This window comes from Rhinoderma darwinii, chromosome 4, assembly GCF_050947455.1.
Source record: "Rhinoderma darwinii isolate aRhiDar2 chromosome 4, aRhiDar2.hap1, whole genome shotgun sequence".
NCBI classification, from domain to species: domain Eukaryota; kingdom Metazoa; phylum Chordata; class Amphibia; order Anura; family Rhinodermatidae; genus Rhinoderma; species Rhinoderma darwinii.
The window spans coordinates 312,296,985-312,312,731 of record NC_134690.1 but is presented as its reverse complement, the minus strand read 5'-3'; the positions used below and the strand labels follow the sequence as shown (position 1 = coordinate 312,312,731).

Here is a 15,747-nt window from a genome sequence, read left to right as displayed (position 1 = left end):
CTACATGTTCAGACTTTGGCTTTTTTGCATTTATATACACTACCGCTCAAAAGTTTAGGGTCACTTAGAAATTTCCTTATTTTTGCAAGAAAAGCACAGTTTTTTCAATGAAGATAACATTAAATTAATCAGACATACACTCTATACATTGTTAATGTGCTAAATGACTATTCTAGCTGCAAAAGTCTGGTTTTTAATGCAATATCTACATAGGTGTATAGAGGCCCATTTCCAGCAACCATCACTCTAGTGTTCTAATGGTACATTGTGTTTGCTAACTGTGTTAGAAGGCTAATGGATGATTAGAAAACACATGAAAACCCTTGTGCAATTATGTTAGCACCGCTGTAAACAGTTTTGCTGTTTAGAGGAGCTATAAAACTGACCTTCCTTTGAGCTAGTTGAGAATCTGGAGCATTATATTTGTGGGTTCGATTAAACTCTCAAAATGGCTAGAAAAAGAGAGCTTTCATGTAAAACTCGACAGTCTATTCTTGTTCTTACAAATGAAAGCTATTCCATGCGAGAAATTGCCAAGAAACAGAAGATTTCCTACAACGGTGTGTACTACTCCCTTCAGAGGACAGCACAAACAGGCTCTAACCAGAGTAGAAAGAGAAGTGGGAGGCCCCGCTGCACAACTGAGCAACAAGACAAGTACATTAAAGTCTCTAGTTTGAGAAATAGACGCCTCACAGGTCCTCAACTGACAGCTTCATTAAATAGTACCCGCAAAACGCCAGTGTCAACGTCTACAGTGAAGAGGCGACTCCGAGATGCTGGCCTTCAGGGCAGAGTGGCAAAGAAAAAGCCATATCTGAGACTGGCTAATAAAAGGAAAAGATTAATATGGGCAAAAGCACACAGACATTGGACAGAGGAAGATTGGAAAAAAGTGTAATGGACAGACAAATCGAAGATTGAGGTGTTTGGATCACACAGAAGAACATTTGTGAGACGAAGAACAACTGAAAAGATGCTGGAAGGGTGCCTGACGCCATCTGTCAAGCATGGTGGAGGTAATGTGATGATCTGGGGTTGCTTTGATGCTGGCAAACTGGAAGATTTGTACAAGGTAAAAGGGATTTTGAATAAGGAAGGCTATCACTCCATTTTGCAACACCATGCCCTACCCTGTGGACAGCGCTTGATTGGAGCCAATTTCATCCTACAACAGGACAACGACCCAAAGCACACCTCCAAATTATGCAAGAACTATTTAGGGAAGAAGCAGGCAGCTGGTATTCTATCTGTAATGGAGTGGCCAGCGCAGTCACCAGATCTCAACCCCATAGAGCTGTTGTGGGAGCAGCTTGACCGTATGGTACGCAAGAAGTGCCCATCAAGCCAATTCAACTTGTGGGAGGGGCTTCTAGAAGCATGGGGTGAAATTTCTCCCGATTACCTCAGCAAATTAACAGCTAGAATGCCAAAGGTCTGCAATGCTGTAATTGCTGTAATTGGAGCATTCTTTGATGAAAGCAAAGTTTGAAGGAGAAAATGATTATTTGAAATAAAAATCATTATTTCTAACCTTGTCAATGTCTTGACTATATTTTTGCAACTCATTTGATAAATATAAGTGTGAGTTTTCATGGAAAACACAAAATTGTCTGGGTGACCCCAAACTTTTGAACGGTAGTGTACTTGAAGAATTTTTTGACATTTGTTTTACTATCCTTGGCCACCTGCCTTTCATTTTGTATTTTTGCTAATTTTATTACATTTTTACAGATTTTATTACGCTCTTTATAATTTAAAAAGGCTACAGCTGTACGCTCAGATTTGTATTTTTTAAATGCCCTTTTTTGTCATGTATTGCCCTTTTTACAGAAGGTGTAAGCCATGTGGGATTTAATTCTAGTCGTTTATACTTGTTACCTATAGGTATAAATTTTGCACTATATTTACCCAAAGTAGATTTGAAAATCTCCCATTTATCATTTGTCCCATTATTTAACATTAGTTCTTCCCAGTCTAAATCCTGAATTGCAGCCCTCATCCTGGGGAAATTGGCCTTCTTAAAATTAAGTGTTTTTGCCCTCCCAGCCTATGTTTGTTTTTTACAGTATAGGTAAAATGTAACTATATTGTGATCACTGTTACCGAGGTTTTCACGAACATTGATATTCCCAACAAGATATGCATTATTAGAAATGACCAGATCCAACAGAGCTTCACCTCTAGTCGGGTCTTCCACAAACTGGCCCATAAAATTTTCCTGCAACAGGTTGAGGAAATGTCTCCCCTTTGCAGTTGAAGCCGAACCATGACACCAATTAATATCCCGGTAATTCAAATCTCCCATTATTACTACAGTACCCGCCTGTGCAGCCCGCTCCATCTGTTTATATATTAAACATTAAAAAAAACATATACATTTTGTATCGTCGTAATCATATGAACTCGTAGAATAAAGTGAACATGTAGCTTTTACCACCTGATGGACATACACCGTGTTCCAAATTATTATGCACATTGTATTTAAGTGTCATATACATTTAATTATTAGTTTTTCAATTAAACTCATGGATGGTATTGTGTCTTAGGGCTCTTTGGATCATTGTAATCAATCTCAGACACCTGTGATAATTAGTCTGCCAGGTGTGCCCGGTCAAAGGAAAACTACTTAAGAAGGACGTTACACATTATTAAGCAGGCCACAGGTTTCAAGCAATATGGGAAAGAAAAAGCGTGAAATAGTGCAATACCTTGTACAAGGTATGAAAACATTGGATATTTCAAGAAAACTTAGGCGTGATCATCGTACTGTGAAAAGATTTGTGTTGATTCAGAGCACAGACGGGTTCGTTCAGATAAAGGCATAATGAGGAAGGTTTCTGCCAGACAAATTAATAGGATTAGGAGAGCAGATGCTAAAATGTCATTGCAAAGCAGCAAACAGGTATTTGAAGCCGCTGGTGCCTCTGGAGTCCCGCGAACCTCAAAGTGTAGTATCCTCCAGAGGTTTGAAAGTGTGCATAAAGCTATTATTCGGCCACCCCTAAACAATGCTCACAGCAGAAACGGTTGCAGTGGGCTCAGAAATACATGAAGACTAATTTCCAAACCGTGTTGTTTACTGATGAGTGCCGTGCAACCCTGGATGGTCCAGATGGACGGAGTAGTGGATGGTTGGTGAATGGCCACCATGTCACAACAAGGCTGCGACGTCAGCAAGGAGGCGGCAGAGTCATGTTTTGGGCTGGAATCATGGGGAGAGAGCTGGTGGGCCCCTTTAGGGTCCCTGACGGTGTGAAAATGACCTCTGCAAAGTACGTAGAGTTTATGACTGACCACTTTCTTTCATGGTTCAAAAAGAAGAACCGTGCCTTCCGTAGCAAAATTATCTTCATGCATGACAATGCACCATCTCATGCACCAAAGAATACCTCTGTGTCATTGGTTGCTATGGGCATAAAAGGAGAGAAACTCATGGTGTGGCCCCCATGTTCCCCTGATCTCAACCCTATTGAGAACCTTTGGAGCATCCTCAAGCAAAATATCTATGAGAGTGGGAGGCAGTTCACATCAAAACAGAAGCACTGGGAGGCTATTCTGACATCCTGCAAAGATATTCAAGCAGAAACTGTCCAAATACTCACAAATTCAATGGATGCAAGAATTGTGAAGGTGATATCAAAGAAGTCGTCCTATGTTAACATGTAACTTGGCCTATTAAGTTTTTTTTTATTGAAAGAGCTTTCGATTTCTGTAAATATAACCTCCTGATGCTGCAAATTCAACAAATGACCATTTTAGTTCGCTTTACAACCTTTAAAATGTTTTGATCTCTGTTGTGCATAATAATTTGAAACAGTGCATTTTGAGTTTTTTACTTCTAAAAAAAAAATCTGTTATCATTAGGAGATTTGTTCAATAAAATTCGCATTATACACCAACGGCTAATGGCTTGAAGATTATACTGACTGTCATTTGCATCGACTATTTAGGAAAAGCAGCGAAAAATAACATTTGCATAATAATTTGGAACGTGGTGTAGTACAATCTAAGCCTCCCAAAAAAAATGCATAACCGCTGTTTTTTTCCAGTTTCACCACACAAATATTCATTTTTCCCATATCCTAGTACATTATATGGTACAATAAATGGTGCCAAGAAAAACTACACATTGTCCTGCGAGAAACATGCCCACATACGGCTATGTCGATGAAAAAATAAAAAAGTTATGCCATTTGGAATGCGGGGAGGTAAGAACGAAAATGAAAAACAAAAATTGTCCATGTCCTTAAGGGGTTAATATCAGTCAATCAATGGAGGACAGGGAGTATCCCCATACTTTTCAAAAAAAGAGGTTTTGCAGCAGCTAAGGTGTGTATAATAAGGAATAATGTACTCCCTACTATAAATGAAAAAGAATATTAAAATTCACTTTGGAGTTCTGTGACTGGTATAAATCCACCTGGCCTGCACCCTCGTGCTTTTTTATAATTACTGGACTCCTGGCGAATTTGACACTACCTTCACACGGTGTTCCCTTTTGCCACATGCACCGTGAAAGCTCCCGGCGCATATACGATAAATGTTTTCATAGGCAACCATTCACCTGACTGATGCAAAATAAGTGCCCTTTTGGCCTCCTTTTTATGCGGCTGTAACTAAGGGGTTAAAACAAGACCAGGATCGCGGCTCTAGCCATGGTCTTATACTCCGCGCGCACCGGAACTCATGGATGAACTTTGACCCGTGAGTACCCTGGACTATAAGAGCGGTCCAGCCCCCTAGTTCTATTCCTGAGAGTTGTTGTGTTCCCTAGTTTGTCTATGTGATGGCCTCCTAGTGTGTTTCCTGTTCCAGTCCCTGTCCCTGTACCTATACCTGTTTCCAGTTCCTGATCCTAGCAATCCATACCTTCCTGGTCTAGCACTGAGCTATGACAAAGTCGTGCCGTGCTACATCCACGTCTGACCTGCATCACCTCGCCTGACGTCCGCCTGCTACCTGAGTCCCAGCCGAGCCTGCCCTGCTGCTATCTGAGCTGCCACAGGTACCTATAGAACTATAGACATTCACCTGCTCCCTGTTGGCCAGCTGCCTTACCGCCAAGGTGGTATGGCCCAGTGGGTCCACAGACCCTTCAGGCCATGGACCCCGCTGGTCGATTCAAGACTATGACGACGTCACAGGAGATGCGAGCGGATATGCTGGACCTCCGGTCTCGACAGGACCAACTCCTCCAGGCGTTGAACATTCTTGCACGTCGGCAGGAGGCACAAGGTGCTGTTCCTCCTACTACACCTCCTGGCAATGTGGATCCTCTGTCTACACCTCTTGACAGTATTGACCCACGTGTTTCTTTGCCACTTCCTGACCGCTATGATGAAGAAGCAAGTACCTGTCGTGGTTTTCTTAATCAATGCCAGATCCATTTCAGCCTGTATGCTAGGACTTTTTCGTCTGATGGTGCCAGGGTCGCTTTCATCATTTCTCTCCTCACTGGCAAGGCTCTTGCATAGGCGAACCCTATCTGGGAGAGACAAGGACCAGAGACCCGTGACTTCCCTACTTTTCGCATGGTGTTTGAGGAGCCTGGAGCGGCGTCTTTGATTAACCTGCGCCAAGGAGACACCTCCAGGAGTGAGTACGCCATCCACTTCCGCACCCTGGCGGGAGAGCTGTTGTGGAACAATGAGGCTCTGGTGGCCGCATTCTAGCATGGACTATCTTCCAGAGTTAAAGACGAACTTGCCGCCCGGGATCTGCTGTCTACCCTGGATGACCTCATCCTTCTGTCTGTCCGGATTGATATACGGATCCGTGAACGCCTCCAAGAGGTTCAACGGGAGGGATCCCTTCCTAGTCTGGTCCCTACTTTGCAGAAGCCCCTGCTGTCCTCAGATGTCGATCCTCCTGTCGTTAATAATGGACCAGTATATGTTATCTAGCCAAGAGAGACAACACAGACGCACATCTGGACTCTGTCTTTATTGCGGCCTCGATGGCCATCTTGTGCGCCTGTGCCCCCAAAGATCCCAAAACCTAGGGTTGCTTGGAGTGACAACCTTGGGTAAAAATGGACTTCCGTCTAAATTGTCCATACCTGTGTCCATAGCGTCCGGCAAGAAAACGCATCAGGTCTCTGCGTATCTGGACTCTGGATCCGCTGCTAATTTCATCCCCAGAGATCTGGTGGACCTTTTGCAATTACCCACCACCCCTTTGGAGAGCCCATTGACAGTTGCCTCAGTGAATGGACTACCCCTGCCAGACCCAGTTATAGCTGTGACCAAGCCGCTGAGGCTCCAAGTGGGAGCCCTTCACTCCGAACTTCTGTCGTTCTATGTCCTGCCCAAAGCTGTTAACCCTGTGTTGCTGAGCCTGCCTTGGCTCTGACTGCATGCCCCAGTTCTCGACTTGAATTCTGGAGCGGTCCTCCAGTGGGGCCCTGAGTGTCAGGGTCGTTGCCTGGTGCAGATTCGTTCGGCTCATCCTTCGCTGCCTCGGTCATTGGCAGGATTGCCGGGTCATTATGCTGCCTTTTCTGACATTTTCAGCAACAGGCAGGTCGGAGACATTGCCTCCACATCGGGGGAAAGACTGCCCTATTGAACCGATTCCTGGTGCATCCCTTCCCCGTGGTAGGGTATATTATCTCTCCTTGCCAGAGACCCTGTCCATGTCCTCCTATGTGAAAGAGAACTTAGAAAGGGGCTTCATACGGAAGTCTTCCTCCCCGGCAGGAGTTGGGTTCTTTTTTGTCAAAAAGAAAGATGCCTCTCTTTGTCCTTGCATCAACTAGGCTTCCAACCTAGTCCGGATTCGCCAGGGTGATGAATGGAAGACTGCATTTAACACCCGTGATGGACTCTATGAGTATCTAGTAATGCCCTTCGGCCTGTGTAATACTCCCGCGGTCTTCTTTTTTACAGGCAGTTTATTCCGAACTTCTCCTCCTTGACTTCTCCCATCTCTAACCTTACTAAGAAGGGTATGAACGCCAAGGTGTGGATTCCCGAGGCAGAGTCCGCATTCAATAGCCTGAAAAGTGCCTTCACGTCAGCCTCTATCCTCCATCATCCGGATGTCTCTCTGCAGTTCTCGTTGGAGGCGGACGCATCCTCTGTCGGTGCTGGTGCACTCCTGTTCCAGAGAGGTCCCAAGGGCAAGTCAATGATATGTGGATACTTCTCGAAGCTCTTCTCTTCCGCAGAACGCAACTACTCGATTGGGGATTGGGAGTTACTGGCCATCAAATTGGTTCTGGGGGAGTGGAGACATCTACTAGAGGCGCAGCTCATCCGATCTTGATTTTTACGGACCACAAGAATCTGACCTACCTCCAGACGGCCCAATGGCTGAACCCTCGTCAGGCTGGTCACTTTTCTTTGCAAGGTTTCAGTTTGAGCTTCATTATCGCCCGGCCGACAAAAATTTGAGGGCCGAAGCCTTGTCCAGGTCTTTCGAGGCAGAAGACACCATTGAGAGTACACAGAACATTATCGATCCGTCTTGCCCAAAAGGCTTTTTTTTCACACTGAATGATGGTTCATCAGGGGACAAAACAGGGATCATTCTGTGAGATTCCAGCAACGGAAACGAAATCTCGCGAGATTACGGAGCTAAACGAGATTTCGTTTCTGTGCTGGAAATCTCAAAGAAAAGATTCAGAAGTGTCAGGATTCTGAGTACACATGACGTCCAGGCTGGATTTCATGTGTATTCATTATCAGGACACTGTAGTAATGTTAGGGTTTGTGTATGTAGCTGCACATAGTGATATAACTATATCGCTAATGCAGTGTAAATGAATGGAGAGGAGTGCATGATGCTGATAGGTTAGCGTCATACACTCCTCTGTACAACGCCCACTTGGTCGAAAGTAAAAATACGCCCACTTGGGCATTAAGAAAGCTCATTAGCATAAACCAAAATCGCTCCTAACGTTGTGAAAATAGATCGTTTTTTAAAATAAAAAGCATTACTGTCACCTACATTATAGCTCCCATCTCCTTATGTAGGAGATAGGACACTTATAATGTGGTGACAGAGCCTCTTTAAGCCTGTGCTCTGTGGATCAGCTCAATGCGAAGATCAGCAACAGAAGCTTGAGGTGGAGCAATTCTTTAAGCTTTACATTTCAATTTAGGAGAGGTAATTTTATTAAGGTATTTATAAAAGCGGAGCTTATCCGTTTCTATGGTATCAATGATGTAATCAGTTTTCTGCTCAAGATATGCCGTATGGTGACCAGGATCCTGGATTTGCATTGCAAAATGTTTAACTGCTGTTGCTAGCGAGCTGCCATACCACACACAACCTGCGGACAAGTGTGGCAATGTATTTGTCATTCAGGAAACCTCATAAGGAGGTGTGCACCATTTAATAAATTCAGCGCAGTTCATGGAAATTACCCTTTCAAATGTCATTGGTGCAAAATACGCCATTATTAATAAATGTAAGACAGTGACAATTTGTAGTTACCAAGGTAGAATTGAGAAGCATGACTCAGTAAAACCCATACTTGTAGTCTATTGGCGATGGATAGCACCATTAGTTTTTGCTTTTTTTGCATACGTCGCCCATAGAATATAATGGAATCAGTTTAACATATACGTCATGAAAGGCTTTTGAAAAGCCAAGGACGTATATGTTAAAGAGGAATTGTCACTAGGTCATTTAGGTTGAACTGGATATCAGACCTCAATAGTGCTGTCACCTTGCTTACAGCGCTGTTTGTTTTTTTCCTAGACCCACTCTGTTGCAGAAATATGGCCCACTGTTGTGTTTGCTCCCTCTATGCTAATCTGCTGTATTTAGCCAATAGGACGTGAACTACCCTCAAGCTGGATTACGCTGATTGGTCAGCATCAGAGACAAAGAAGCTAGCTCCATGCCGTTGCCCAACCACAGCAAATGAGCATATAGGGAGCCAACACAACAGTGGGCCATTTCTCTGGTGTCAAGAGAAAAAAAAACAGAACTGGAATAAGGAAGACATCGCTATTCAGGTCAGTTATCCAGTTCAACTTATATGACCTAGTGACAGGTCCTCTTTAAACATATACCTATGACGTATGACATGCATTGGCATATCTCACCCATAGGCTCCCATGTTAGAAAAAACCATATACTGCGCGGTATGAAGATTTTGCACGATCCCTCGGGATGGAACAGCATAGTCTACTTTTTTCATTTTAAATAAAGGTAAACCAACGAGATCAAAACGACACTCTTTTGGCCTCTGTCGAAATAATGGAGCCCTACGGACAGGTTTAGTGTACGTCAGGACTTTTCCAGATGTACACGCTTAAAGGCTATGTAAACCTTTGAATGTAATTCATTTTATTTTTTTTAAATAAAAAGGTCATATAGTGTGATTGGTGCAAATTTATAAATAGTTTTTATTAAAAACAATTTTTTGTTTTTGAGATACAGCTGCTCTGTATTCTCTATACAGAGCAGCTGTATCTTTCGCTATGACGTGAATCCATCAGTCCCGCGGACCTAATGGGTTCAGTGTCAGCGGGTCCTGCGTGTCAGAGATACACAGGATCCACCTTTGATCTATCACATCTTCGTTCATAACTTAGATGTGATAGATTACAGTTGGACCCTGTCAGAGACACACAAAGAAACCCATCAGGTACGCAGGACTGATGGATTCAGGTCATAGCGAAAGATACAGCTGCTCTGTATAGAGAATACAGAGCAGCTGTATCTCAAAATTTAAAAATAATTTGTAATAAAAACTATTTATAAAGTTGCACCAATGTCACTATATGACCTTTTTATTAAAGAAAAAAAAAACGTCTTTCAAAGGTATACATAGCCTTTATTGTAGGGCGAAAATGTGATGTGCACAGAACATTAGTTGTCTTTTGAGTGCATAAGGAATAGCATTAGTCCATTTAAAATAAGATGAGAACTCTTTTTCTTCTGTGAATACTTTATGTAAACATTATTAATTACCAAGTCTTACCTTTAAAATGTAAAACTGCTTCAACTTCAGAGTTTGCTAAATTAACTAAAAGCAAATCAGTGGAACTTCCCACCCAAAAACATACGGAATTTCCATAGAGTGGTCTAAAATAATAATAATTAAAAAAATATATATAATAATGAATACATTTATGCAAAATGTATGAAAGTAACGTAAACACTTCAAATAACTAAGATTAACGATCAGCACATATAATCCTGACAGACATTAATAGTAATCAGTCAATTCTGTACTGTATGTCAGACTGACAAATGGACAGCCGACTGGCAGATTCTGACACAAATTATGTCGGAACAATCTAAAGTAAATAAAAAATGTTGTTAAAGCCATGAAGCCACTAGGCCTACGTCCACAGTACTTAAAGCAGGGGCGTAGCTAGGGGGGCAGGTGGGGCATGTTCCCCGGGCGCAACTTAGAGGGGGCGCCAGCGCCACCTCCTCCTGCACTATAATTGTACCTGTGTCTATAGTCTAAGTATGGGGGGAAAGGGATGAAGACGGGGAATAGCGATGTAACAAAAACGAAAAAAACACAAACAAAAACTTTTATTAGTATTAAAAAATATGCTCCTGCATCCTTAATATGATGTTAAAATATAGCACTTATTCAGTGTGTAAGTTGTTAGCTCAGCTGTGCTCAGTATATTATACCAGCGGGAAACAGGGTGAACGGTCCTCTGCAACACCCTATATTGTTAAATAAAACCCACATGGTTGGTTTTATTCTATTTTATTTGAAAACCACCAAATGGGATTGAGGGATAAAGACCAACTTTATTTTGAATTCTACACATTATTAGTATTATACTGTAGTTGTGAACAAGGCAGTATATATGATTGGCTCAAATATGAGTGAACCAAGGTGTAAACCACACTTGTATCACCTACTGTGTGAATTGTCAGTTATTTACTGTAGGGAGTAGTAGCAACATGTGAAGCTCTCTCCCTGTGCTCTTAGATTAACCAGCGTGTTGCAGAGCTTACTGGTCATACAGCTCAGGCTGGATTCACATGAACGTGGCGTTTTTGCAGACGCAAAAACGCGGCGTTTTGCGTGCGCAAAAACCACTTGACAGCTCCGTGTGGCATCAGTGTATGATGCGCGGCTGCGTGATTTTCGCACAGCCGCCATCATAGAGATGAGGCTAGTCTACGTCAGTCACTGTCCAGGGTGCTGAAAGAGTTAACTGATCGGCAGTGACTCTTTCAGCACCCTCGACAGTGAATTCCGATCACAATATCGAGCAACCTGTTAAAAAAAAAAAAAGACGTTCGTACTTACCGAGAACTTCCCTCCCGGCCATTGCCTTGGTGACGCGTCCTTGGTGACGCGCCTCTCTTGACATCTGGCCCCACCTCCCTGGATGACACGGCAGTCCATGTGACCGCTGCAGCCTGTGCTTGGCCTGTGATTGGCTGGGATTGTCACTTGGACTGAATTGTCATCCCGGGAGATCAGACTGGAGGAAGAAGCCGGGAGTTATCGGTAAGTCAGAACTTCTTTTGTTTTTACACGTTCATGTATATTGGGATCGGAAGTCACTGTCCAGGGTGCTGAAACAGTTTAACTCTTTCAGCACCCTGGACAGTGACTATCTCCTGACGTCGCGTACCGGAAATTTTTTTGCCGGGTTCGGTCAAAACGAGTTCGGCCGAACCCGGTGAAGTTCGGTTCGGTTGTTCGGGTTCGCTCATCTCAAAGACACTCCGTTTGGATGTTTGTAAACAGAAAAGCACGTGGTGCTTTTCTGTTTTCATTCATCCTTTTGACAGGTTTTGCGCGAATCACGCAGTTCGCACGGAAGTGCTTCCGTGCGGCATGCGTGGTTTTCACGCACCCATTGACTTCAATGGGTGCGTGATGCGCGAAAAACACCGAAAGAACGGACATGTCGTGACTTTATTTCAGCGGACTCATGTCCGCACGGCCCCATAGACTAATATAGGTCCGTGCAACGCGCGTGAAAATCACGCGCGTTGCACGGACGTTTTTCCCGTTCATCTGAATAAAGCCTCAGTGTAATAAAGCAGGCAGTGAGACACCTGTCTGCTTTTAGCTGAAGACTGCACAATCAGCTGTCACACAGCTAACCAGTAAGCTCTGCAGTACGCTGGTTAATCTAAGAGCACAGGGAGAGAGCTTCACATGTTGCTACTACTCCTTACAGTAAATAACTGACAATTCACACAGTAGGTGATACAAGTGTGGTTTACACCTTGGTTCACTCATATTTGAGCCAATCATATATACTGCCTTGTTCACAACTACAGTATAATACTAATAATGTGTAGAATTCAAAATAAAGTTGGTCTTTATCCCTCAATCCCATTTGGTGGTTTTCAAATAAAATAAAATAAAACCAACCAGGTGGGGTTTATTTAACAATATAGGGTGTTGCAGAGGACCGTTCACCCTGTTTCCCGCTGGTATAATATACTGAGCACAGCTGAGCTAACAACTTACACACTGAATAAGTGCTATATTTTAACATCATATTAAGGATGAAGAAGCATCTTTTTTAATACTTTTAAAAGTTTTTGTTTTTGTTTTTTTTGTTACATCGCTATTCCCCATCTTCATCCATTTCCCCCCATACATAGACTATATTTTGGTGGTGCACACCTGATGTAACAACACAAGAGCATCCCTGTGGATACTTTTTTCATATATATTCCTGTGTCTATAGGACACAGGTACAATTAGAAGCAATGAATAGCCGGGTACGTTCCGTTCCCGGATATTCAGCTCTTTTGTACCAGAGAAGCGCTATTGCGCTTCCGTCGATGAAAGGCGCTGAGTGAAAGGGAAAGTCATCCTGCCCAGCCAATCAGCGCCTTTCATAGACGCTTCGTTCAACCCCCAGGAGACCTGCTCAGAAGAGAGCAGGTCTCCATGGCTGCCGGACGGCGTGGGAGCGGGATTAAGGTGAGTTTAAAATGTTTATTTTTTTTTGAAACAAAAGTTTTTTATTGAGAAAATAAGAAAACATCTGATGTACATACATTCCACTTTACCAGAGTATATCGGGACATCCCCCGCTGACAGTCATATATGAAGATCATACTTATAAAAGTCAAGGATGTTCAAAGCATACTTAAATATACATCTTAGGCCCATATAAAGTTGTAACATGAACAGTCAATGATATATAAAGGACTAAGAACATATGTACTCCTTTAGTAATATATTTGTTTTACTCGGATTTTGATACTAAATAAAATAATAGATAAATTAAAAAGAAAGAAAAAAAAAAAAAAAGAAAACAGAAACCATCTAGGTCAAACTAAACAGAATTAACTAAAAACAGAACCAAAAAATAACACTAAACCTTACTCACAGGATCATACATTTGTAAGGAGAAATGTTTTATGTGTGAAGAGCATCAACAAAGTAACGAGAATCAGTCCATTTATCCCACTGAAGACACTGGGTCTCTAGGGTTCTTTGCTGATAAATCGAACGTTCCATAATACAATTTAAATTGACACATTGAATCACCTCCCTCATCGTAGGAGTGGAGGTCTTCTTCCAATACCTAGCAATTAATATTCTTGCTGAGCACAACACATGAAAGATTACGGTCTTATCATGTGTATGAAAGTCGCCTAATCCCACATTAAGTAATGCCAACTCCGGAGTACATTCTAGCGGAAAATGTAGGACATTGGTTAATAGTTTATCTATTTTCTTCCAAAACGTCCTAAGAGCTGAACAAAACCAAAAAATATGCTTAAGAGTACCAATTTCCTTACAACACCTCCAGCACATATTAGAGGAGTTGGGGTAAATGAGAGATAGGCGGTGAGGTGTCAAATACCACCTGTATAATACCTTCCTAGAGGCTTCTAAATGGTGAGTGGAGTTGGATAGTTGAGAGGCCAGGGAGAAAGTAGCTTCCCAGTCTACACTACCCGTGGGCAATGCAAGATCCGTTTCCCATTTGTCAACGAATAGAAGGTTAGATTTGTTCAACACTTCCAAAATGGCCTGATAGGCTTTGGACACCCCTTTTGCTCTTCTATCCGGCTGGTGAAAGTATATTTCGTAAGGTGTTTTAAGGGGAGAAGGAGTATCACTCATTCCCAACAAAAAGTGACGAACTCTAACGTATTTGTAAAATTCTGTAATTGGCAAATGGTACTTAGTAGATAGCTCCGCAAAGGTAAGAAGAAGACCTTTACTCCACACGTCTCCCACCCTCTCAATGCCCTCCAACTCCCACATTGACAGGTTCATATCAGGTAACAAGTATGAGAGATTCTTAATGGATAACTCTGCTACCCTTAGTGGAACTAGGCCTCTTTTTACTACCATCATTTTCCATGAAGCAAAAGCAGCCTTGGTAGTTAACATAGTTGGGGTGGGAGTGGACTGTTTAAGTGCCATAGCCCATAGGTATGAATCTAAGGAGCTAACATTTTCCCGTTCTTTTTCTATGAGAACCCAATGCAAGGACTGTGTAGGGTGCATCCATTGTCTAACCTGATCTAAAATGCAGGCGTGATAGTACGCTGTAATATGAGGGAAGCCTAAACCGCCTTGAGCGATTGGTAGGTAAAGAACCTGAGCCGCGACTCTGGCCCTTTGTTTTTTCCATACATATTTCACCAGTAAATTTTGTAATTTATGTAAATATGAGGTAGGGATCCAGATGGGCAAATTCCTAAACAGGTAGAGAATTTTAGGTAAAATCATCATTTTCAGTGCTGCAATACGCCCTACCCACGGAACCTCAAATTTAAGGAATTCCTCTAGCTCGCTGGATAACTGGCTCAGTAGCGGGGGGTAGTTAAGAGCATACATCTGAGAGGCTGGGAAAGATAATTTAATCCCTAAATAATTCAGCCCTCGAGTCGACCATTGAAAGGAGTACAAAGATTGCAAGTTCTGAACCACCGAATCTGATAAGCCCATGTTCATAATTTGTGACTTATTTTCATTTAGTTTGTAATAAGAGACAGCACTGAACATGCTCAAACTATTCATAATGTGTGGAAGGGAGGTGCAGGGGTCTGTCAGAATCATAAGAACATCATCAGCGAATAGACCTATTTTGTGTTCTGTTCGCCCTGCTTTTACCCCTCTGATTTCTGTGTTTGATCTTATGACCTCCGCCAAAGGCTCCATCACCAGAGTAAAAATCAGCGGGGAAAGCGGACACCCCTGACGCGTGCCATTAGTGATAAGAAATGGGGAAGATTGATACCCCGAGGTCAACACCGTAGCGGAAGTATGAGTGTATAGAGCCATAATGATGTCTCGAGCTTTCCCCACTATGCCAAATTTGGTAAGAACAGCCTCCAGGTAACCCCAATGCACCCGATCAAACGCCTTCTCCGCATCCAAAGATAAAAGCAGAGAAGGCGTCCGACTTCTCCCCACCCAGTCGATGAGGTCTACAAACCTTCTCGTCCCATCTACCGAAGATCTCTGCCTAATAAATCCGACCTGATCTTGATGTATCAATTGAGGAAGTATCAAAGCCAATCTCGTGGCTAAGATTTTGGAGTACAACTTTAAATCTGTATTAAGTAGGCTAATGGGACGAAAGTTCTGCGGCCTGTCCGCAGTCTTGCCCGGTTTAGGTAATGTTATAACTGTAGCTCGGAGCATTTCTGGAGGCATTTGACCCGTTGTGTGAATATGCGTGAATAAAGCTAAAAGCTGGGGGCCTAGAATAGCTCGGAATTTTTTAAAATAGTCATTAGTAAGCCCATCAGGCCCTGGAGATTTTTGGGACTTCAGGGAACTTATAGCATCTCCAATTTCTGTCAGTTGGAAAGGTT

General features: G+C 42.7%; 1 protein-coding gene across 1 annotated transcript in view; it reads right to left on the bottom strand.

The window, feature by feature from the left end:
• Nucleotides 1–15,747, bottom strand: part of WDR27 (WD repeat domain 27) — a 755,361-nt gene that overhangs the window by 620,865 nt on the left and 118,749 nt on the right. Inside the window, exon 10 of the mRNA XM_075862730.1 lies at nucleotides 9,941–10,044. Coding sequence (XP_075718845.1) covers nucleotides 9,941–10,044 — 104 coding nt within the window. The remainder of the gene's footprint in view (nucleotides 1–9,940; nucleotides 10,045–15,747) is intronic.